The 25,725-nt window shown below is 37.4% G+C and overlaps 1 protein-coding gene across 14 annotated transcripts in view; it reads left to right on the top strand.

The window, feature by feature from the left end:
- kctd8 (potassium channel tetramerization domain containing 8) overlaps positions 1 to 21,438 on the top strand; it is a 60,890-nt gene extending 39,452 nt beyond the window's left edge. For 12 of the 14 annotated variants that reach the window (XM_048163626.1, XM_048163624.1, XM_048163628.1 and 9 more), the window contains one exon: positions 18,473 to 21,438. In XM_048163626.1, the coding sequence (XP_048019583.1) occupies positions 18,473 to 18,999 (527 nt within the window). In that variant the 3' untranslated portion in view covers positions 19,000 to 21,438. The remainder of the gene's footprint in view (positions 1 to 18,472) is intronic. The other 2 variants (XR_007180879.1, XR_007180883.1) reach the window with 2 other exon arrangements.
- The last annotated feature ends 4,287 nt before the right edge of the window (positions 21,439 to 25,725 follow it).

The raw sequence follows: 25,725 nt of genomic DNA, 5'->3' as shown, positions 1-25,725 counted from the left end.
AGCCAGGATTAGGACTTAGTTCAATTAGGACACTTAAGTAGCTTTTAAAAACGTGCCTTAGAAAAAAACATCACTGGTGTGCATCTTGAAACAAAACAATGGCATTGACTTATTTTAAAGGGAACCTATAGTGCCCCTTTTACAAGATGTAATATAAGTCTCTGGTGTCCCCAGAATGTGTCTGTGAAGTTTTAGCTCAAAATACCCCACAGATCATTTATTATAGCTTGTCAAATTTGCGCCTATTTGGGTGTGAGCAAAAACACGCTGTTTTTGTGTGTGTCCCTTTAAATGCAAATGAGCTGTTGCTCTTGGCCCCCTTTCCAGAAGAGAAGCTTTAACAGCTCATGCTCTGGTTGCTCAACAACAACAAAGCTGGAGAATCTCACGCAGCTAAAATCACGATTGTCAGTAACAATGTTCAGCCTTACATTGTTCAAACTGGAGTCGGACACTGATGGAGAGACTCAGGAAGAAGTTACAACATTTAGAATGAAACTGGACGTTTCTGAATGGATAGTGGATCAATTTATGTAGTTGCTGTGGAGTTGATTCAACTCATTGACTAGCATGTGCTGTCATGTTAATCTTTTGTGCAAATCCAGCATTGAATTGACCCTTGTTTGTGAAGCAGTCCGGCATAAAATGACGGCATGGTGACAAAACTCTATTTCAGCAACTCTTCCTCTTCTCTAAAGCTGTCCAACATGGCCTCACCCACTTTGTTGTGTGTTCCCGGGGCAGGGTTTATGTAAATTTTGGGGTTTGTGATGTCACCAACCTGGAAAGAAGCTTGTTGTAGTCCCTACCAGCCATTTGTTGTAGTCCTAAAAAAGTGATTTCTGTAAAAGAAAATATCCCTTTGCATTGAACTTTGAGCATCGTAATTTGCAGATGTTGGGATTAGGTTTAAGCCTTGTCTGTGAAACCGGGGGATAATCTAGCACTATGGCCAATGCTTCTCTAGTGTGTACACTTGTGAGACTATTTCCAGACACTATGACTATGTTTTAAACCTGTTTGAAATCTAGGGCCCTATTTTAATGATCTAAGCGCATGGTCACTTAGGGGTGTGTCCGAATCCACTTTTGCTAGTTTAACAACAGGAAGAATGTTCGGTGCACCCGGCGCATGGTCTAAAAGGGTTGTCCCTATTCTCTTAATGAGTAATGGGTGTGGTGTAACACGCAATAAACCAATCAGAGTCTCATCTCTCATTCCATTTAAAAGCCAGTTGCGCCATGGCGGATTCGCTTTTTACAAGACGAAATTTGCAAGCAGAAAAAGTGAACGCTTCTCTAGCGAGGAAACGGATATGGAGGAAACGGATATGCTCATGCGTGAGGTTAAAGTACACGAGTAGACCATCTACGGAACAAGCCGAATTCCACCTAAGCATTTTTATCTTTATGCACACAATAATAATCTTTTGTAATCATTTTATTCTTAATATTTGGCATGATTGTGTGCTGCTGCGCATCCCTGTGTGTGTAATAAGCAGAGTGTACGTGCATTGTGCACCCGCATATGGGTGCATATTACTAACGTGCTTTTTAAATAACAAAAAAAAAAAAATTGTGCCATTGACTTTAGACCAGGTTTTTGTTGGTCAATGGGCGTTTTCAGTTGCCTCAAAATAGCAACGACGTGGCGCAGGACGTGACTGTGTCGGGCTGAAACTAGCAAAAAAGACTTACGTCGTGCCTGGCGCTGCATTGCACCGGGTGTATGATAGGGCGTTAGATGAGAAAGCAGTAATGAAATGGCAAGAGAGTGAAAGAGTGCAAAAGACATCTAAAACAATAAATAAAAAAAACATCAAACTGCTCTGCACATTTCCCCAAGCAGTCTTATCTATATTTTAATCTTTTTTTTTCTTCTTTCTCCCTATTCTGTGTCTCAGTATAAACATGACCGCAAGCTCTTCCTCCTTGTTGCTTGTTGACATGTAAAGAATAAACTCTCCTGTTTCTGTATGCATGAGTTTGTGTGACAGTGAATTCTGGGATTGTAGCTTCAGTCGAAGGTGGTGTTGTTTTGTATAGTGTGCGCTCCGACATGGTACAAAACAAACCACCTTGAGTCTGACAGTGATGAGTTTCAGTCTTGGAGAGTTCACTTGGCTTTAGTGTCAACTTCTCAGCCTGAAACTTTAACTTAGATTTAGAAGAAAGAAATCGCTATTATTACTTCCTAATCCAATTTAAAATGGTGTTTAGTGGCGTTTTCACATATGAAATGTTTAAGTTCACATACATTGGGTTCCAAAAGTCTGAAAACACATTGAAACCTGGAAATAATACAATAAATGATATTATATTGGAGAAGACAAAATGATCTCAGATTGCTGGACTCCCTGTATATGTTGGTAAATAATGTAATTAGGGTTGTTACAGTATAAAGTTTCAGTAGTCTGTACCAATACTAGTAAAATTTCACAGTTCTCAATACCAATTTCGGTAACCGAGCAAAAACTGTTGAATTAAGTACTTTAAAAAATGTCCTGTTTTGTCTCGTCTTGATTACTACTGTCATTCATCACAGTTGCCGATTCAAGTCGTGCATTTAAATACGAATGTCAATCCAGAAACTTTGCAGTGTACTGAAAAACTAAACTTGTATTCAGATTGTGAATAGGTAAACAGAAATCAAGAGAAGAGCCCTCCCTTTATAATCACTAAAGCTGTCTCACCGAATTCTACACTCTCACAAAAACTCTCGTTATATGAATCTCTTGTTTACATTTTTGGTTATAAATATGTGTTTCAAGACTATTGCCCCTATTCAGTTTTCTAAAATATAAAATTAAGAGTTTCTAAAAATAAATTTGTCTTGCAAGCAGAGTGTTTTCATGGCAAAGGTTTAGTGATTGATGAACATGACTGACAATACGCAATACTGTTTGTCTTTACCATATGCAAATCTCTTTTGAACTTCACTAAAAGAATGTGTGTGTGCCACTCAAACCAGCAACAGCTAAAGGAGAAAATTATCCTCTAATTCAGACTGTTCTTTGCTGTTTGGTGATCGTGCCACATCAAACCACATTTAAAGAATCCAACTGATGTGTGAAAGGTGAATATATGCAGGTTATAAAGCGTTTTAGGTTCTTCTCATAATGTAAGGGGCGGGCATGTTATCACTTGAAACCAATGAAAATAAGAGAAAATAAAAGTATTACAGATGACTTTAATATATATACCAAATATAATGCTGAAAATAATGCTGTATGGACCATTTATGTTAAATATGGTCTGAAAAATCTACAGATCTAATTAGGCATTCTAGAAACTTTCCGGCAGGTGTTGGAGCTAACCTCTGCAGGACGGTGGCCCTCCAGGACAGAGTTTGGACAATAGATAGAGTGTTCAAACAAACACGAATAAGATCGTTTGAAAGCAGCGTCTATCAGCGGGTACCGAATATACCCAGTATTCGCTTCTACTGGTACTGCAGAAATGCTGGTACCATAAATTTTTTTTTTTTTTTTTTTTAGTACCGACTTATACAGACTTAGTACTTTTGATGACCCTAAATGTAATATTGTATATACTGTATATGATTTTAAAAAATCTGTTTAATGAAATAGTGTTGGAAAAACTATTTTTGCTTGTTTATATCTTGCAGTCTGAATTGACCTTTTCTTCAAAATGATAAATCCTCTGATTAGGGGAAAAGAAATTGTAAACCATTTCAGAGCAAATTTAGGAATAATTTCAAGATATATTAGAGATATATTCAAGATATATTGAATAAAATATTGATAATTTTATAGCTCTGTTGCCAAACTCAAATAGGCAGGCAGTCATGGAGTGTCTGCCATGGAGTGTCATGCACTTTTTCAATACATGTTCCTGGTCTTATTCTGCACAATTATTATAGACATCCCCAACAGCAATTTCAAAGTCCTTCTGCTTCATTTCTTTACTTTCATTAATTGTTGACTGTAAATTTGCTCTACAGACTCTGTAATGTTGTCCAGATGGTTGTCAATTAGATTTGAGTCCTTGTAAATTCCCTCTTCTTTTCTGTGCGAAGCCATGGGGACGGATCAGATGATGGCGGAGTTGTTTCCTGTTTTTCGTCTTTCTTGTTTCAGTCTTCCTTGAAGCTGGCGTTAAATTATGTTGGCTGCAATCCTTAAGAAAAATGCTTAGGTTATATTGAATGATTTTGAAAAAGTTAATTTAAATGTGTTTATTGTGGGAACTAGGCCTAATATGCCTCATATGGAAATAAAATAAATAAATAAATAAGTCATATTTACATCAACATTTACACATTTGGCAGAATGTTCAGTTTCACTTGTTCAGTTTCTTTATTCAAATAGCACAGAATCTAATCTAATCTAATCTAATGTGGTGAATTTTGTAAGGGAAATCAGCAGAATCCTGTCAAATGGATTTCAGTATAGCAAAATATGTCAAATAACATTGCTTGGGTTAGGACCTTTTTTTGTGTGTGTGCATCTATCAAATGACAATTGCACAAAAATATAGTTTGATTTTTATCCATAGCCTTTGACATGAACAAAAGATATGGAGAGCATTTTTTCATCCCTTAAAGTTGATGACCCTATTTATTCACAATCATATGGTTAGCTGCCTTTTATTATTTGCATTTAGCATTGTTTTTTCCCTGCCAACTGATCAGGACCCGTCTCTCTGAGTGAACTCAAATTTCATCATATTATATTAATTTCAGGCAGTAGAGCCGCTGCAATGTCCTGTTATAAAAAGAAAGTGAAAACAAGACGCCGTAGTTGTATTATGTACAGTTTGTTCCATCATGCTTAACGAGGCGGATGAAACTGAAAAGCGTAAATCGTGGGCATCTGTGTCAACGAAAATATCTCATCAGAAATAAACGCTTCTCTCCTTTGAGGTTTGCAAGAAAAAATGAGAGTTAATGTACAGAGAGGATAGAGAGATTTCTATGGCAATGATTGTGGTGGAAACATGAGCACACACAATATGTTTACAATGTTTTCATGCTAATTATTTCTAGGACATGATTTGGTCCCCAGAGAAACTATTGCATGTGAGGAGGACATCTGCTGCTTCTCTGTGCAGGTCATGAAGTTAATTGTAGTGAAGTACATTTACATTGAGTTTTTGAATGTCTATTCACCAGTGGGTAGCTTTTGGGTAACATTGTAGCTTGTAAATGCATTAAAATTAATCTAATATTTGTTTATGCAAAAGTGTTTTAAATGGTATTTTGCATGTTGCTATTTGGTAACTTGCTACTGTATTCCAGCTGGTTCCTATGGCATTGCAAAGGTGGTTACACTCCAATATGTAAATCTAGTTTTAGAGGGTTGTTTAAATCCCTTGTACCCCTTATTTCTTTAATATAGTAAATGTGATGGTGATGTTTGCCTTGCAATTATAATAGAAGATATTGTACATTTTACTACATGGAATTTTAATTACCATATATTTTGTCCCAGTCCCTCTGGCATTATCAGCTTCACAATGACATCAAGATAAAGCACAATCTGTTTCCTGCTTCCAGTGGAACAGAATCCGATTGGATCGTTTTATCATAGTCATCATGATTATATCATAACATACGCCAATCTATTGCTTTATCACCACCTAAACATACTTTTATCTGTGTGAGTCATTCCTGAAGGTCATTTCCTGTAGTTCTCATGCCCTGCTGTTTGGCCTCCCAGCTGACGGCTAGACTCCTGTGATCCTGTGTTTCCCCAGTAGGATTATGGCCTTATTGAAATCCCTATCAGATTTTTGCTTCTCTTCAATCCTTCAATTCTATTCCTTCTGCAGAAATGCTCTGTGCATCTCAATGATATATAAGCCATTGTGTTCAACTTGTCTTTTTTTTCCCCCCTCGTCTCTCTCTCTCTCCAATAATCCATTCTCCCCAGGCAAAGGTCAGGGTGCGTTCAGTTGTGGCGGCCTGGTACCGCTGAGAAATGCTAAACAGATGCACACAGAGAGGGTTAGAGTTTCATTCCTCGATTCTGAAATCTTCCAGCAATTCCTAAAAGTTTGTGTGGCATTCCTGGAACGCTTTTACATTAGTATCAGACTAATTCAGACTAATAAACACATTTTTATATGTATAAGTTATTTTATATGTCATTGCACAGAATAAGTATAATATTATAGTGTACAGGTGACTCTTATGGGGGGAATTGAAGGGGGGAAAATTACAATCATCTCATCAATGTTTCCTCACTCAATGTATCTGTGTTTTTAAAATTTATATTTGGGTGTTGATTTGTATTTATATTTTTAGCAAGATACAGACATTACAACTCTAGATAATAGCTTAAAGGCCCACTGAAGTTCCTTGGAATGCACAGCTTTATTTACTGTATTGATGTAATTCCCAATGATATATCTAGAAGCCCCTCCCCTTTTTTCAAAATAGCCAATAGCGTTTCGTCTAGATCACAGCTCGGCCAGAGCCTTTGAGCTCGTAAAACCCAATTTTCCTCACAATCTCTAACCATTTCTCCTCTTGTTGCTTAAAAATATAGCAGTATTTGTAGAATTCAAATGTGTCCGAACGTTTTGTGGTTTACACTGACCCATGCGTATGATGCACTCTGTGCTTTAACACAGACAGAAGCAGGTATATCAAGTTGCTGTCACTTTAAGACTGAATGCACGGATCCAATATACTGTCACACATGCATTTTCTTTATAAACAGTCATAACTGACTGTTTACGTGAATACTTGCCAAGACGGTTATTTTTTCATAATTTTCTGTGTATTTGACCATTTAGGTGCAATAAACTACGAAAAAGAACTCAATTCTGTTCTCGTAAGCTGTTTGAGAAGCAGCTTTATGTGCAAGCACACAGAAAACCATCTCTCAGAGAGCCAGAACTGAATTGAGTTCTCTTTTGTGTTTTCTTGTGCTTAAATGGTTTAAAATCGCTTGAATGTTAAAATTGGCAAGACTTAAAGACATGTTGGGCAGGTGTGGCCTAATGGTTAGAGAATCGACTTGTAACCCGAAGGGTTCGAGTTTCAGTACCGGCAGGAAATGTTGGTGGGGGGAGTGAATGAACGGTGCTCTCTTTCACTCTCATACCCACAACTGAGGTGCCCTTGAGCAAGGCGCCTAACCCTCAATCACTCCCCGGGTGCCAGAGCAAACACTGTCCACTGCTCTGGGTGTGTGTTTAATACTCACTGCTGTGTGTGTGTGCACTTTAATGGGTGAAATACAGAGCACAAATTCTGAGTATGGGACACCATACTTGGCCACACGTCACTTATATATATTATATACATGTATATGCACTCGCACATTTACAGAATCTACAGTACTGAATTATGCATGTTGTCATTTTGAGCTACAATAAAAAAAAATGTTTAAAAAACAGACAGATTTTGGGGGGACTGTTCTGTTCTAGCCCAGTAATTCAAGAAAACAACTTCACTCGAGATATTGGAAGAACTATCTATTATGAGAGCTGAATGAGTCGTCAGAATCCTTCTAAAAAGAAAGGATCCTTCTAAAGCGGTTCATGTCTCTGCCAGAGCTAATTGGTCTTTATTTCATGAGGGCAGAATGAGGGATAAACCTGTGTCTCTGTGCCAACAGCATTCTGACAGCTGAGAGGATAATTAACATTTTCAGCAGTCATTATCCAACCTCAATGTGTGTGGTTTCACATTAGTACAAGGAGCATTTGGTGCATTTGTTTATTTTTTATTATTATTATTATTATGTTATTTATATTTATATATTATAGAGTGACCAAGGCTTGTTGTCACACTTTTTATTCCAATGAATATCCCTCAGAGTTTGTTTACTTTTGAAAGTCAATTTCTGTATAGACAGGTCTTGGCTACAAAAATACATAAATAATTTTTGTAAATTACACAAATGTAATACATGATGACCTTTCGTGGAGCAATTTATATATGTGTGTGTGTGTGTGTGTGTGTGTGTGTATATATATATATATATATTAGGGATGCATCGATGCCATTTTTTAAGGACTGAGTACGAGTACCGATACTTTTTTCCTAGTACTCGCCGATACCGATGCCTATACATTTATTTTATTTTATTATATTTTTTTGGTGATGTTGCAGTTTTCCAAGCACAACACAGTGAGACGAATGAATGTAGGACAGCTTTATTATTACTCTAATGAAAAAAGTAATAATTTTTATGTGTTTATCACAAACTTAAAGAACAGAAATTTCACAGTGTTCAATAACCTTCATAATTACCAATATATATAATTGTTGTTATATAAAAAGAAATTTACAAACAAATTACAAACAATACAACAAATACTATAGAGATACAAATTAAATAAACTTGTTTTTCAGATACAGTAGGTTTATTTACCATGTATACATTTTTTAACATATTTTGTTGTTTTATTAACATTAATGACAAATATAGGCTACGGTCCCTTTGAGACCGAATCCATTGATACTGACACATATCCTGTTTTCACCCAAATGTTTACCTCCACTTAAGCCATAACTGTCTGTATTTACGTGAGATACTCCACACGATGGACATTTTGTCAACTATGTGTGCATTTGACCATTCAGGCGCGAGAAGAACTGATCGCGCGCTGTCTGAGAGAACTGGGATCGTGCAAGAAAGAGAGACCGCGTATGCGCGCGAGAGAGAGCTTCTGGTCTGTGTCATTCAGCGCTATTCCGCCTATCCCTACTTCACTAATCGATAACGAATTGTGATTGAAAGCATGCAGTTCGCAATGCGCGGACAATCGGTGCATCCCTAAAATATATATATATATATATATTTACTGTATATAACCAGTTATATGTGAAGAGAATATCGTTGATCATCTCCTGTGTAAAATGGACAAACCCAGCAGTTGGGATAAATGTTTGCCCAATGTGCTGGGCAGTTTTATTGAACCCAACTATTGTTGAAAAATGACTATATGGCTGGCTTAAAATGAACCCAAAATAGTTTGGAAATGAATAATCTGACACATAATTACTAGAGGCAATAATAATAATCAAAAGGTGAACATATTAAACATTTAACCCAACCGCTGGGTTTGTCCATTTTTAACCCAACTTGGGTTGTTTTTAAGCCAGCAATTTATTAGAGTGTACATGTAGATTAGGTAGTAAGCAAACAATCAGTTCTTGTAATCAACATGTTGGATGCAGGAGAAATGGCCAGGAATAAAGATCTGAGCAATTTTGACAAGGACCAGATTTTTAGGGCAAGGCGACTAGGTCAGAGTATCTCCAAAACAGCAAGGTTTGTGCGTTGCTCTCGGTCAGTGGTGGTGAGAATTTACAACAGCGGTCCGAGGAGGGACAAACCACAAACAGGCAACAGGGTGTTGGGCGACCAAGACTCATTGATACACAAGGGCCAGTATTCCATAGTGTGCTATTCCAAATTCAGTGTGTTTGAACATGAGAACATAGAACATGCTGGGTATACTGAAAATGAAAAAATAATAGGTTTTAAATGAAGTTAGCGATTTCAAACTAAGAAGTTGCATTCTTGAATGATGGAACAGCTTGTTATGGAACAGTGGTTTTAGTATTTTACCTTCTGTTATTTATCAGTCTGACCTCCATGTGTCACAGCTCATGTCCTAGTTTGGAGATGTTTTATGATGGGACATTTATTCACCTGTATAGAGCCAGCACAGGTATAACCTCTGCTTATTTATGCATTTTTATGCATTTTAATTGACCCGATGACAGTTTGCCATAGACTGTATTTACTCAAAGGAGAGTAGCTATTACTGTTTCCTTCGAGCCGTACATGTGCGAGACACACCAGTAAGATCTAATCTGTGGATCTACATGTGTAATTGTTTTCCAAGAGAGATGGGAAGTGTGTGTGCATTTTGAAGCCATTCATCAGCCCAGCTAGCTCATTTGCTGAAGGCCCTGATGGTTATTGCTGTTGTAGAGATTATGAAGCAACAGGAGCAAGTAGGATGAACAGACTGTTAAAATGCCTCCAACTCGCCACATGGCCTTAATGATCAACTCACCATATGTTATTTAATAGCAGGATATTTGTTTTAAAACCATCCAATCACACAGAATGACTTCACAACGGCCGGTTAAACCTGGAATGGACAAAATCGGAGGACGTTCTGGAACGTTCCAGCGCTCATGCTAATTCAGAATAGCAGGGGAGTGTAGAGGGAACATCTGTTGGGTTTAATAAGGTCATGCTGAGCTCTCTACAGCTGCATCTGCGGCCCCTTGACCTCAGCAAATGGATACTCTGCTGCTTCAGATACGCAGCTCTGCAGTTTACAGCATGAAGGTTGTATGTGGTCCTCTGACAATCGATTTTGGAGTTGGCTTACTCAACATTCTCAGGTTTTTAACATATCTTTACTTAATTATCATTTGATCGTTTCCGAAGAACATGCGAGTAGAATTGTTGTGATGCCGATACTAGTATCGGAAATACCACCGATACCACAAAAATTTCTGGCATCGGTATCGGCGAGTATTTAAACTCACGTACCGATCCGATACCATTTTCTTAAACAATACCTAGTTGTGCCCGCTATCTTTGCTTAACGCAGCAAATCGGAAATCAATTCTTCTTCGCGGCTCAGAATGCAAACACAGGAAGTTGTGCTGTGTTGCCACAAGCAACCACTGTTTAGAGCAGCGGAGAAGTGAAAACGCGCTAGCAGTATGTCTGCTGTTTGGCAGTATTTCAGACCAGTAAAACGGCGACATGTCTCATATGCAATGCTGCAATTTCGAGTGGCACAAGTATTGGCAACTTTAACACAAATAACTTAATAAAGCATTTGAAGACGCGTCACCCCGCGCAACACGATGGTTACACAAAGGCTAATGCTGCATTCACACCAGACGCGAATGAAGCGATAAGCGCGAGTGATTTACATGTTAAGTCAATGCAAAGACGCGAATTGACTCCCTGCGGCGCGATTCGCGTGAATGACGCGGTGCAAATTGAGCGATTCGGGCGTTTGACGCGCTTAAGATGGAGAAGGATGAGGTGTGCCAGCTTCATTCAAACAAAGAGAAAAGTTTTCAAAAGACAAATAAAGATAACCGACAAAATTGTCGGGTTTATTGTTCTGGATGACCAGCTGCTGTCAGTCGTCGAAAACGTGAGATTTTTATTTAACAAAATTGTTTCTGGACTTCAAGTTTTAAAGAGATTATTTTCTTATATAGCCTAATTATATTCCTAGATTTATTTGTTGCACTGTTTTTATAGTTATATTGTAAAACTAATATACCTTTTTCAGTTTACAGTGTTAGATTTGTGGCTGCATTTGAAGTTCTTTTTCACTTAAAATAAATAAATAATATAACTGACAAATGTATGTCAGATAATAAAAATACTCTAGTTCACTGTATGTTTTTGTTCTTGTTTTATTAAGGGATAAGTCTGAAGCACACCATAAATAATTCTATCAATTCATACAGGGCTAGTAGTATATATATATATATATATACAGATACACACCCAGGTATCGGATCGGTACTCGGTATCGGCCGATACCCTGAGCTCAGGTATCGGAATCGGTATCGGGAATGGAAAAGGGGTATCGGAACATCTCTACATGCGAGTACTATGCAGTTGTTCTTGGTGGTTGCTTACAGGCCCACGTCAAAAGAGCCTCTACTAAAGTTTTATTCTGTTCTTTTTATTTTCTCTTCAACTTTTTCTTCTTATGAAGCAAATCTTTTCACCTAAAAAAGTCTAATCACCTACTATAGTAAAGCAGTAGCACACCTCTTGTCAACAAGACATGATTTGAGATTTTTTCAAATCCCTAACTCTAAAACACCAAGAATGATAACTATAACAATAACTATAAAGATAACTATGTTAGCGTCTACATCAGTGCACAATATTGTTGTTTATTCTAAGCGTGCGCTGCAGTTTTGTCATGTGCCGATTTAAATGCTTGAGCTCTTTAAAACAGGATGGATTGGTCAATGTTTTTATCATTCATCAGCTGGAAAAAAAATAGTTCTGAAAGTGATTCCAACGATATTGTTCCTTTGTGATGTTATCGTTATAGTTGTGATGTGGACTCTGCTATACTTTTATATTTATAATGAATTTTTAGAACTATATCTTTATCTTTATAGTTATAGTTAACGATAATGTCTTATATTAAGTATAAGCAATAGTAGTAGTAATGCTTGGCTTAGATAGCTAGAGCTTTAATGATTTGTTTTGGTTTTTGCATGTTTCTCACTGTCCACACTTTTTTCCCCTCTCATGTCTAAAGTTTTTTTCCTGCTCTCATTTGTCGGAAACAGTGCTCATGTAGGCTAGATTTCAAACAAGTCTGCATCTGAGACTACTCAAAGCGTGTAAGGGGTAAAGTGTTTTAAAGGGTTACTTCAGGATTTAGCATTAAGCTTTGTATTAGTAGAATACCACTAGTATTTTCGAATTACCGTGCTTTCCCCCTTCATATCAGCCCGAGATGAGAGATTTATGCATTTTTATTCTGTAAAAAAGCCTCCGATGACGCAAAAATCGTCATTTTGCGTCATCGGAGGCTTTTTTGGCCAGAGGCTTAAAACTACAGCCAGTAATAGCAGGTAGTTCCGCATTTTTTCACCACGCCCATACATATGCGCGTTTGAGGTTACTCATGGACATAGATCAAAGATTTTATCAAAAGTAGGTGTCAGTTATATTTTTAAGCTTACAGTAATTAACATTATTTTGTTATAGTCTGCACTACATCAGTGGTTCATCTCGCAAATGTATCGGTCTCTGCAGTAATCTCAATACAGCAACAGGCTTTTGTGGTAACGTTAGCATAAATAGATAAATAGACTAACTCAGTTTTACAGAACAGTGGCTTTACTTTGATAACAGTCAACTTATATGCAACTTATATGTAATTGTCTATCTAACGTTACTTTGCTAAGTTTGCAGTTTTACTGCTGCCTACAACACTACATATAGGCTACTGTGTTATCAGTCTAGTAACAGCGAGTCTTACCTCTAGGCGAATACGCTTAGTACCAGATGGCCCAGGCTGTTCGTCCTCTGGGAAAGTGAATATATCGATGGTATCGCAATGTCCTTCAGAATGGTTCTCTTCATTGCAAGGATATTTGGTTCGTAGTCCTCGTGCTTGAAATGGAGACTACATATTCTGCGTTTTTTTAGGTTTTCTATAATGGTGTCATCTCCAAACTTCGGGTGTTTGATGGCCCGCAGCCATTGCTCCAAATCTTTAACTTAATCGGAAAATGATGGAAACTTACTTGTCCTTTCCTGGTTTTGGGTGTACATCCAGGTACAAAGCAATTTAGCACCATTTCGCTGTAAATGTATGAACTAACTCACGATTTATAGAATTAATATGTAACAAAGCAAGCCTAGTTGTTTGAATTTTCCTGGTAATGCCGCCTGTAACCGATAGGCGTGGTTTGGGCGTGGCCTCGCAAGGACAGCAAAACAAGTGCATTCTGGGAGTTGTTGTCTTTCATCCACATTAGTCAAAAATACATTTTCTGCCTTTTCTCAGTCTAGAAAGCTCCAAATTCAAAAATAATTTCACATTTCTACTACATAAATGACCAATTTTAAATACACATTCATCTTTCAGGGGTGAAGTACCCCTTTAATGAGGAAAGATTATTATTGTGCACCTTAAGGCCCAGATATACTCACAGCAAATTCTTTTTCGTTCTTGGCTTAGGGGTAAAACAGAGTTCGAAGTATGTGAGCAGCGATATACCGTTAGCGAACATCCGAAGCCACCCACTCTGCTGAGAGCGGCGTTTAGATGAATATGTAAATATGTGCTGCGTGCTATTCTCTCAATAACAAAATAAAAACACAACAAAATTGAGAAAACAATTAATAAAGCATAAGAAAAGCATCTGATCATAACAACGTGGATATGTTTGCATGAGCTCTGCAATTCAGCACCTCAGTAAAGTCGCGTCACTTTTTTTATATATAGCACTTTATACGATAGATTGCTTAAAATCAAGCAGCTTTTTTAAAAATGCAAAACAGTGTCAGGGTCTCGTTTCATCAGAAGTACAACTTCATTTTCTACCATAAAGCAGCTCTCCAGTGTGTTCATGTTTTCACTCGCAGATGCCTTACCTCCATGGATTGAACAGAAGAAATGAACCAGTGGAGATTTCCACATGAAAGAAGGCGGAGCCTCAGTGAACACCTACCTATTACGTAATCGCCATGGACCAGTGGTAGTACAAAAGTGTTTACCAGCCATAGCGAACTTTTCCGGCAAGCTGCTTCGAACTCCCAAAACAAACTCCAAACGAACTTCATTTTGGCCTGATTTTGTTCAAAATGACATCACATCAGTTTGTTCTTTGATTTCACGTGAAGTATATGGGAGCCTTTGGTGTTGCCTTTTCAGATTATATTATAAGACCTTGAGCTTGTTTTTCCATAGTCACTTAGAAACATGGGTAGCCCCTTTATTCCCAACTTCACCCTCTTTTTTTTTTTTTTTTTTTGAAGACCCAATTTGCTCATTTCAAGCATTTTCTTTCAAGTTTTTCTTTTGCCTGACCAGCCCGCTTACTTTTCCTGTAATATCTGGCAACCCTGGTGCACTTTTAACACTCTGAGGTCTGAGAGTATCGCCAGCGATACCACCGCGTTTTTTTTCTTACCAGTGTGAAAGAGACTCAAAATACTCCGTTAATGTTGCACATACAATTAAGAGTTATACACCATTTTAATCTGTGGAATATCTTCTTTTATTTGTGTACACTCAGAGTAAAAACAAAATGTTGTGCTTTTTGTAAAATAAAGAAAACTAACCTGAAGCGTGATCTCTCGTCTCCCTCTGAAGGAAGTCCAATCTGATAGTTCTCAGAAAATGAACTGTAACTTAGTGAATACTAATCACAAAAAAATTAGACTTATGTCTAAAAAAACGTTGAAATGTCAGGTTTTAAATCGTGTAAGTCAAATCGAAAACAAACATTCTGTGTTTATGTAATCTGTATGAAAAGAGAGCCATGTCAGAAATCCGTGATTCAGCTCATTATCCGCTAATGCAGCCACGCCCACGGAGGGAGCGCTATTCAGACGCAAATTCAGTCAATACATGCATACATCGTCTCAATCGTGTATTTATTGTCTTGAAAAGTGTTTTGAATAGCCATAGTTAGCGATCTCTGTCCTCTGTTAGTTCGGTTAGTTCCTGGATTGCCTATTCTTCTTTAGTGCTCAGGCATTTGTGGACTAAAGGTGTACAGAGCGCCCTCCGGCTGCAAGTATGAATTGTTGAGTATAAATAAATGTATAAAGTATGAAATAAATATTACTCTTCTATATAGAAAATTGACAAACATATGAGAATCCATCAATATTTCTCCAAATGTGCATGCTTTTAAGCTAAAAGCCTATATGAAATGCCATAGAGGTAACATAATTGTTCAGACACTTTGCATCACAGAAATACATTATATTTTAAAGAATATAATAGAATACCATTATTTTAAATTGTAATAATATTTCACAGTATTGCTGTTTTTTCTGTATGTTTGATATACACCATCACAGAGGGTTTTTTCACAGCCTACCTGACTGAAAGGCCTCATTAATATGCAAGTCATTTCAGGTCATTTATTATGTGATTCTTTTGTCTTCTCAGGTGAGAATCACCCATTATACATGAGGATTCACGCCTCCACACATACTGTGTTTCTTGACCAAAGATGTTTTAGAAAATTTAAATCTCTCTATTGTTTTATATGAACAAGCAGGCAGCATAATTTTTACCTCATTTTGAAGCAAAAACTCTAGTCTACAACCTCAAATACCCTGAAGTCTTGTGAACAAAGATTTAATATATATTGTTTGGCTTTATTTCAGTGACTTAAGTTTTTTGTTTTTTCAATAACCACGCATAAACGTTATTCCTTCAAAAACACAAACATGTACATACATGTTCCTCACATATTATTGTAGCCTAGTTTGTGCTGAATACAGTGTAATGACACTTTTTCCATTAATATGTTTATGAACAACTGAAAAAAGCACAAATGTAAGGGCATGTCAAAACTTCTCCAGGGTCCCAAAAATCCTCAGACCCCTGAGGGTTAAAGGTTTTTTGATTTTAAAATACTTTTTTCTTATCTCACCCGAATATGCAGAGACTACTACAAGTATACTCTGTTTGTATGTTGACTCTGAAAAGTATAACCACTGAGACTCTGTGCTGCTTTCAAAGCATTACTCAGTCATTAACTTTACATATTCTGTTTGATGACATGAATGACACAGAAATGACACACTTCTAAGGAATATTCCAAGTTAAAGCGATAGTTCACCCAAAAATTAAAATTATCCCATGATTTACTCACCCTCAAGCCATCCTAGGTGTATATGACTATCTTCTTTCAGACGAACACAATCGGGGATATATTTAAAAATATCCTTCGTCCTCCAAAGTTTATAATGCTTGTCAATGGAAGGCCGTGTTTTGAAGTAAAAAATAATGCATCCATCCTTCAAATAACTAGCTTCCGCCGGATGACCGTACGCAGAATGTGCAATTCTGAACGTGGCCCCCCCATTCACAACCATTATAAACCTTGGAGGACTAAGGATATTTTTAAATATATCTCTGATTGTGTTCGTCTGAAAGAAGATAGTTATATACACCTAGAATGGCTTGAGGGTGAGTAAATCATGGGATAATTTTCATTTTTGGGTGAACTATCCCGTTTAGCTTCTTCTACAGTATTTGTGGCATGTTTTTGAATACTACAAAAAATAATGGGTCCAATTTTTGGAGGATTTAAGCATAATTTTTTTTCATTAAAATCCTGTTAACATAATCTTTACATCTTGTGGCTATATATTGTAGCATTGGAACATTTATGTATTGGCCTCATTTACTTCATTTGTAAGTATCTTACTGTAACCCAGATTTCTTGTTGATTGAGCTTAACTTGTACTTAATCTTGAATATTTGCTATTTTAACTATTTTTATTTTTGTGAGTGTGAAATACATACAGTACTGTATACATTTTAGTTTACCTGTAGTGTGCGTTTAGTTTTGTGCCTCCTTGTCCCAAAGGACTGCTGGTCTGGGAGCTGTGTCCAACCAACGGTCAGATGTCCTGTTCCCAGATGGTCTCCTTCAAAGATCTGTCCTGAAAAGCAACTGATGGAGTCTGTTTTCAGCTATGCCTGCATATCCACATTTAATCACCAATTAGCAGCTCCTCTGCATCACATTAAGAGACTTGCTGAAGCGTGCAGTTACAGCTGGCTCCTGATTCTCTGCAAAAATGTATTATTTCATCATTATGAGCCAATACAGAGTTAATAGACAAGCAATTAGAGGTAGTTAGTTGAGTTAGCTGTGTTGGCCAGTTGTAAAGCTTCATTTTTGATTTCAAAATTTTCTTATGCAGACCAAGAAAATCAAAAGCTGTCTCAAAGAATTTGGAGCCTGGACAGCAAAGACTTCTTCTGGGAGATTTAAGACATTTACTTAATCTGTACTGTGTAAAGAAGTTCCATATCCTTTGAACATATTTCTTATGTGTGTAATCACCACTGAGGCTTTGATATTGCACTGAAGTGCAGTAAGTTACCATTTATGGACAACATTTCCATGTTTTTGACCCAGACCCAAGTGCTTTGGTCTTTGCTTGAGGCTGAATTACATAACTGAGAACCCCTCTATCTCAGAATACATGCATGACATCCTCTCACAGGCTTCTTAAATCTGTGGTTAAGAGGGAAAGCAGTAAGGGCTGTGTTGTGCATAAAAACAGATATCTGTACTGAATGACTCCATTTTTGTGGGCTGACAAGACATGATGCTTTGAAAAACGAGCCTTTAACAGCATTATATTGAAATGCCACACATTTCTGAAAGAGGATAGCAATCTATTTTTAATTAGAGTTGTATTCTGTTCCGTTTATGTCGTGAGCTGCCTACCTAGACCTATGGCATCATAATCACAATCCCAGCAGTGCGTTTCAAAAAGTAGGCAGCAACATTATGTTGCATTTTAAGATATCTTGTTTGGCCAAAGGTAACATCTCATGTATTCTTGTATGGGGAAGGAAAAATCTCAGTGGAAAAACTTAATTCAAGATAACAGATGAAGCAAAAGCAATGCACAGAACAGAGTTTAGAACAGAACCTAGTTCTTTAGTTAATTTGAGTAATGGTGACTTTCTGCTTAAATTGGTAGATAGATAGATAGATAGATAGATAGATAGATAGATAGATAGATAGATAGATAGATAGATAGATAGATAGATCTTTTTTTACCGCACAAGACAATTTTTTTGCAGTGCATGTATAACAAAACCAATGTTAAGAGTAGAAGCAATGAAAATGGTGTGATTTATTGCACACGCTAACACAAAAGAGCTTAGCATTTCATCAATTTAGTCTGTGAGACTTTGCCATTGGCCTCTAGAGGTTTCAATTGTTTTATCAGCTAATTTTTTCTTTATCTATCCACCAGGACCTGCCTGCAAGTCAGCATCCCCTAAACTGGAGCGTGAGGAGCCCAAGTCTGAGAAAATGCTGGATAAGGCCAGTGAGAGCGGAGCCTCGTTGAACGAGCTCTCCACATCCAGCTCCGAGACCCACTCAGAGGCCTCGTCTCCCCAGGACGGGGGCCCCATCCTGGTGTCTCGTGGTGAGGTCGTGGGGGGCTCCCTGGCCCCGTGTGGCGCCCTCCACTCTGTATCTCGGCCTCCGAGCACTCTTACTCTCGGCCGACCGCCAAAGAAAGGTTCCTCCGTGCAGTGGATGGAGCTGCCGGATAAGAGGAGAAACAGCGAGCTGTTTCAGTCCCTCACCAGCGGAGTGGGTCCACGGGAAGGTGGGGGAAGCGGTCTAACCCGGAGGAAGACTCTGGAGAGGCCCTGTGCAGAGGAGGAAATGAAACAGTGTATCCGAGATTTCCGAAAGATCAAGATCCCCCCGGCGTTCCCAGAGCGCAAACGGCAGTGGCAGTCAGAACTACTTCAGAAATATGGCCTATAAGGAAACTCAGGACAGGGGACTGTTTTAAACTATCCAACCTATTCACAATCTCACACAATAGATTGTCCATCTGTCCTTAAAGGCCTTGATTCACAGTGAGAAACCAAACAATGAGTATCGGAAAACAGAAAGAAGAAACTTGCCAACAAAACATGTTCCACTTTGTTCCATTTTTGTCCAGATTAACAGCACCATTCATATCTTTGAACTAGACCTTAAAAACCTTTTAAAAAGTGGTGATGGAGAACTTTTTGATGAAGAGCTATTCCATTTAAATGAACCTTTTCATTGTCCAGAAGGTCTGCAAACAGGGCTCATAGGATATCTCTTTAAACTTCTACTGAACTGACCGACTATCTTTGGTGATCTAGCCAAAGTGGGAGTACAAATAAATCCTTGTGGTGTTCAAAAGAGAGAGGCTTCACTGTGCATTAACTAGTTGTTCCGTTTGGTTCTATACAAACAATGCAGATTTAATGTAAATGCGGTTGTCTCTACCAACCTAGTTTCAGGTGAATTTAGATGTAGATGAAACGGTCTTTTATATACATATATTAGGGCTACCAAACAATTACAAATTGTAATCAAATTACCATATGCTGATTAATTCTTCAGATTGCAATTACATATATCAGTATTTGCTAAGAAAAGCCCCAAAGTCTATACTGTAGGCTGTTCACATGGGATGCGTTCCGTATGCGCCATTTTGTATTTTTTGGTTAATGTACGCTTGTTCTAGATGGATGTTTTTGGCCTTTGCATCGTCTTATCTGTCATATCTGTTTTTTCAGTATATCACAAAACCGCTTTATTTGTCTTTCATTCAGTTCCATTCAGTTGCGCCATCTTGAAGGCAAAAAAACATGTCCTGTGTGAGTGGCTCTTTACTCATTCTGTGCTGCTTGCTCTTGGGTAAGTTTGGTGATTAAATGTTCATTTTTAATAAATTACTAAATTGCTAAATTACTAAATTGACAGTCATAATATATATAAATATATTTAAATATTTAGAAATATAATCTTATATTTGCTGAGAATCATGAAGCTAGAATTGGAAGGTACGATGAATACATTACACATAATCAAAGAGAAGATACTGCAGTTTTATTTCTGCAATGTAAAATAAGCACAGATATATAATATAATATAATAAATGCATTTTCTTCTCATTCCACCCCTTTAAATGACCTAATTGTTGGGCCACTATGAACATCATCTCTGCACTGGTTCTTCTGTATGTGAAGTTTCTCAGAATGATGCATAGAAATTGTCTATTGTCTGGGCCACTTTTGCTATGACATTCTGTTATGTGCCATTCATATTCTAAAGTGTTTGTGTGTGTGTGTGTGCTTCTGTACACACTCTTTTCTTTAATGTGAATTTCTATAGAGCCTTTTGTGAAGGAAATTTTATTTGAGATCACAAAAAAAGAAGGAAAAAAGTGTTGCAACAAATTATTCATAAAAAGCCAATTGTTGGTTCCGGGGCCAGACGAGATGAAGATGAACACCAGGACCCTTAACTACAGTTATAGTCAACTTGCATTGTATTATATTACAGTGCAAGTTGACTTCCAAAGATGTATGTCCATGATCCGGCTCTCGTTGGTTCCCTTACAGTTTGCCTCAGTGCAAAACATTAATGGGAAATCATCTTTAAAGGGATAGTTCAACCAAAAATGAAAATTATTTATGATGATTTACTCACCCTCAAGCCATCCTAGGTGTATATGACTTTCTTCTTTCAGTCAAACAGAATCAGAGATATATTTAAAAATATCCTAGCTCCTCCAAGCTTTGTAATTGTTGTCAACATTTTGAAGCCAAAAAAGTGCATCCATCCATCATAAAAGTAATCCATATGGCTACACGGGGTTTATTAAGGCCTTCTGAAGTGAAGCGATGGGTTTTTGTAAGAAGCATATCCATATTTAAAACGCATCGATTTGCGGCGGAAGAGTAACTCTGACCTGGCGCATGACATAGTGACGGAAGCAGAAGCACAGAGGACAGAGCAAAACAAAACACTGGTCATGAATTGGAAGTCTAAAACTATCATTTTTAAAGAGAAATGTCAGAAGATTTCGATAGAAGAGGAGCTTGAGTGTGTTGCACAGCCCTATTTGTTTGCTCCATGAGAGGCGTCATACATCGCGTCAGGGGATACTCATTTGGCGCAAGTCATCTTGTGCAGCATGTGTACGGTCGTCCGCTGGAAGCTAGTTATTTGAATTTATAAAGTTTTAAATATGAACATTTTTCTTACAAAAATGCACCGTTTTGCTTCTAAAGGCCTTCATTAACCCGCTGGAGGCGTATGGATTATTCTTTTTAATGAATGGATGAATTTTTTTGGGCTTCAAAATCTGCCTCCCCCATTCACTACCATTATAAAGCTTGGAAGAGCCAGGATATTTCTAAATATATCTCTGATTGTGTTCAACTGAAAGAAGATCATCATATACACCTAGAATGGCTTGAGGGTGAGTAAATCATGGGATAATTTTTCATTTTTGGGTGAACCATCCCTTTAAGAATTGATCTTGTTGACACAGATTAATTCTAGGCTAAGTTTGAGCCTAGCAAGATTTATTTTTAAATGGAAATAGCCATGGCGTTGAGCCAGTAGTTTAATCCACGTGCTGAAAACGGTTCCAAGATATTGTTTATGGCAGAGCGTCATCCCAGACTCGAGGAATGATCTTTCCATCTGCCGTAGGCTGCGTATCAAATGTCAGTGAGCATTGTGCATTTCCATCTCAATAAAGACTTGTATTTGAGAGATGTTAGATGATCGCCCTCCAATTGATGTGTACGGTGTTCTGCGTACGTTTAAAGCACAATATTCTGTAAATGCTGGTTTGAGACATGATATGGTCTCAATCCAGGACACAGGTTTGAAAAGCACAAGGCACAGTTGATTCTGTCATCCTAGAAATATAATGTTTAATGGGTTTAAATCAGGACTTAGTGTTAGTCTGCTGTGAAACCTGAAATGCTCCAAAATTTGTAAAGACATTAGTTATCTGTTGATTTGCCTCAGTGTCCTGTAATAAAAGTGTCATGTTATGAATGGGTTGAACTGATATTTTTGGATTTTTTTTTCAATCTTTTTAAATTTACAACAGTATTCTCCTTTCAGCACTTTTATTCTGCTTTTTTACTGACGAAAATGTCAATACCAGCCTTTTCCAGACACATAAACATTTAAAATCTGTTCACTGATTTTTTTTCAGAGAACTGCTCATCATCCTTACAGAACAATGTTTCCATGTGCTCTTATAAGTGAATTTGGGCTTGTTTTTCAAGGCAGTAGCGTTTAATGTGCTTATTTTCAGAATAGGCACACATTTAGGCTTGCTGGTGCTTGGCAGCTGTCAAACCTCCACAGTCTCCATAATGTACAGTAAAGTCTTCTTTCATCCCATGTTTCTGCCTCTTCCGCCCTCCCCACTCCAATGGTGCATAAATGCATACCTTTTCCTTTCCTGAGAGATTTATTCGTTGATTTAGACAACCAGTTTTACAGTTGTGGCCAGAATTATTAGACCCCTTCCTAAATATGATCAGAGATGACTCTAAAAATAAATCTGCATTGTTTATCCTTTTGATCTTTAATTCATAAAATTAGCAAAAATCTAACCTTTCATTGAAGGAAAAGAATTGAAAGTGGGGGGAAAATAACATTAAGAAATAAATGTTTTTCTCCAAAACACGTTGCCCACAATTATTAGCACCCCTAGAATTTTTTTATGAGTAAAATATCTCTGAAGTATATTCCCATTGATATTTAAATTTTTTTAGCTCACTGGGGTGATCATAAACATGAAATTGTCCAGCCATGACTTCCTGTTCCACAGGAATATAAACATGAGGAAACACAAAGGCCAAATCCCTTTAATCATTCATCACAATGAGTAAAACCAAAGAATATAGTTCTGATGTGTAGCAAATGATTGTCGAGCTTCACAAAATAGAAAGTGGCTGTAAGAAAATAGCTGAAGCATTGAAAATCCCCATTTCCACTATCAGGGCAATAATTGAGAAGTTCCAATCAACTAAAGATGTTACAAATCTGCCTGGAAGAGGACGCGTGTCTAAATCATCCTAATGCGCAGTGAGGAGGAATGTTTAAGGGGCCAAAGACTCTCCAAGGATCACAGCTGGAGAATTGCAGAGATTAGTTGAGTCTTGAATCTCAGAAAGCCTAAAAAAAATTATCAAAAGCACCTACATCCCCACAAGTTGTTCGGGAGGGTTTCAAGAAAAATCCTCTGCTCTCATCCAGAAACAATCTCCAACATATTCAGTTGTCAGACATGACTGGATCTTCAAACGAGACGAGCTTCTATGGTCAGATGAAACTAAAAAAATAGCTTTTTGACAGCAAACCCACCAGATGGGTTTGGTGCACACATGGATAAAAAGTGCTCCATGTCCACGGTTAAATATACTGCTGGATCTTTAATGTTGTAGGCCTATTTTTGTGCTGGAGGTCCTGGACAACTTGTTCAGATATATCGTATCATGGATTCTATCAAATACCAACAGATAAAAAATCAAAACCTGACCGCTTCTGCTAGAAATCTTATAATCTTATAAAAATCTTATAATCTTGTCTGTGTGACGCACACACCACTCGTGTGCACAGAAAGACACACTCCAGTATCGAGTTCTTTTTCACTCTTGAACAAAGAACACACAGAATCATGTCAAAATGCCCGTTTTGTCGAGTATCCTCATAAGAGCAGTCTTAAATGAGTTAAATAACGTCTTAGATGAACTTAAAGAGTTGTGAGAAAATGCGATGCATGTCAGATGCACGTCATGTTCGGCAGCAGCAGGTCTTAAGCCAAAAGTATACTTCGTTTTTTTTACACAGTCGAACGCACAGCCTTGCAAAGTATATTTCTTTTGACTCGTACGCGTACACAGGCGTTTGACGTATGCACAGTTTTTGATCAATCTCTCGCTACGAGTTACAACCCATGTAAAAAAAATGTAAAAAGCGTATGCGTAAAAAGTGTATACTTTGTATACTTTGGGCTTAAGTCACAGCAGCCTAATAAACCAGTTGCTGTGATTAATGTTAATCAAAGAACAAAGGTAACAAAAAATTGTAGCTTTAATAAGGATTAAACTATATTTAATTTATAATTTATGCAGTGAAGACTGTAAAGTGTTTGATAACTTTATTCAATTTCTGTATATTTCCTACTTGTTAGACAGGTAAATATGAAATTTATTATAATGGGTTCATGTCAAGACTGTTTTAAGTTTACTTAAGTTAAAAGTTATTTTTTTAAAGCCTATTGTTGAAATTTATAGCTTTCAATTATACTGTAATGCTGAATGTGTATAATTAAAGTTTAAAAAAAATCAGTTTCATAGAGACATCAGTATTAGTATTAGTGATACTGACCTTCATTCATAAACAGATGCCATTAAATAAATATTTAAAATATATTGTCTTTAAGTTGTTTCTACTTTAATTTGATGAGTAACTTTGAAATTATTACAATATAAAAATAATAAAAACTCCATTGTTAATTACACAAAAAATGTGTGATTAATTAGTTATTTTTTTAATCGATTGACTGCCCTAATTAGTATATAACATTTAAATGCTATTTGCGAGGTATGTCATTTTTGAAAATACATTCTTTGCAGCAAGTTATAATTTAGCTTTTTATTATGTATTTGCACTTCCATTATTTTGGCACAGATCCGGCAACACTGTGTGGTAAGAAGAGATTAAAATCTAGGTCTCCTTACAAAGATACTTCTTGAAAACATTTATAAAATCAGGCAATGTCAAGGGCAGCCGTGATCCTGAAGGTCCTCTTTCAATATTTCACCTGCCAGAATAATCTAGGCTGCGTTCCAGTTCGGTTTTAGACACGCACTCGCGAACTTCCCTAAACACTTCCCCTTGGGGGAATCCCTGCCGCCATTTTGAAGTGCGTTCCACTTCGTGAAGTGGACGAGGGAAGTTTATATGGACAGACCCTCGCTCCCTCGATTTTGACCGAGTCTACTTCATATGTACACTTCAGGCAGCTCCATAACCCACAATGCAACACGATTGTGACTTCACTGCATATCGCGTTTAATTTACCCCACCACAAACAACTCTATGATATATTAATTATTTTTTAAACATTTAAAACACACATATATACATATAGAATGCTGTATTAAACAATTTTGTAAGGGGAAAAAATAAATAATAAATCAGCTCCATTGCGGATTCCAAGTGATCAAGGGCTTAGGACGTTCCAGTTAAGCTCATACAAAGGTTCCGCCAGAAGTGGGCACTCGTGCAACGTAAGCAATGACGTACATCCGAGTCAACGAGACCGAGTGAAGTTAGCGAGGGAAGGGCATTTAAAAACCGAACTGGAACGCAGCCCTAGACTAGTTTGGACCAGCTAGAAACCAGCTGCCATCTTCCAAACACAACTACCACCTTAAAGAGATAGTTCACCCAAAAATGAAAATTTGATGTTTATCTGCTTATCCCCAGGGCATCCAAGATGTAAGTGACTTTGTTTCTTCAGTAGAACACAAATGATGATTTTTAACTCCAACTGTTGCAGTCTGTCAATAATGCGTGTCAATAGGAACACCACATTAAAGCCCTTTGAAGCTGCACTGAAACTGTCATTTTGTCCTTCAACCGTTTGAAGGCCATTGAAGTCCACTATAAGGAGAATAATCCTGGAAT

This window comes from Megalobrama amblycephala, linkage group LG17 (genome assembly GCF_018812025.1).
Source record: "Megalobrama amblycephala isolate DHTTF-2021 linkage group LG17, ASM1881202v1, whole genome shotgun sequence".
In the NCBI taxonomy this organism is placed as follows: Eukaryota; Metazoa; Chordata; class Actinopteri; order Cypriniformes; family Xenocyprididae; genus Megalobrama; species Megalobrama amblycephala.
The sequence above is the reverse complement of the archived record's forward strand: the minus strand, read 5'-3'. Positions and strand labels throughout refer to the sequence as shown.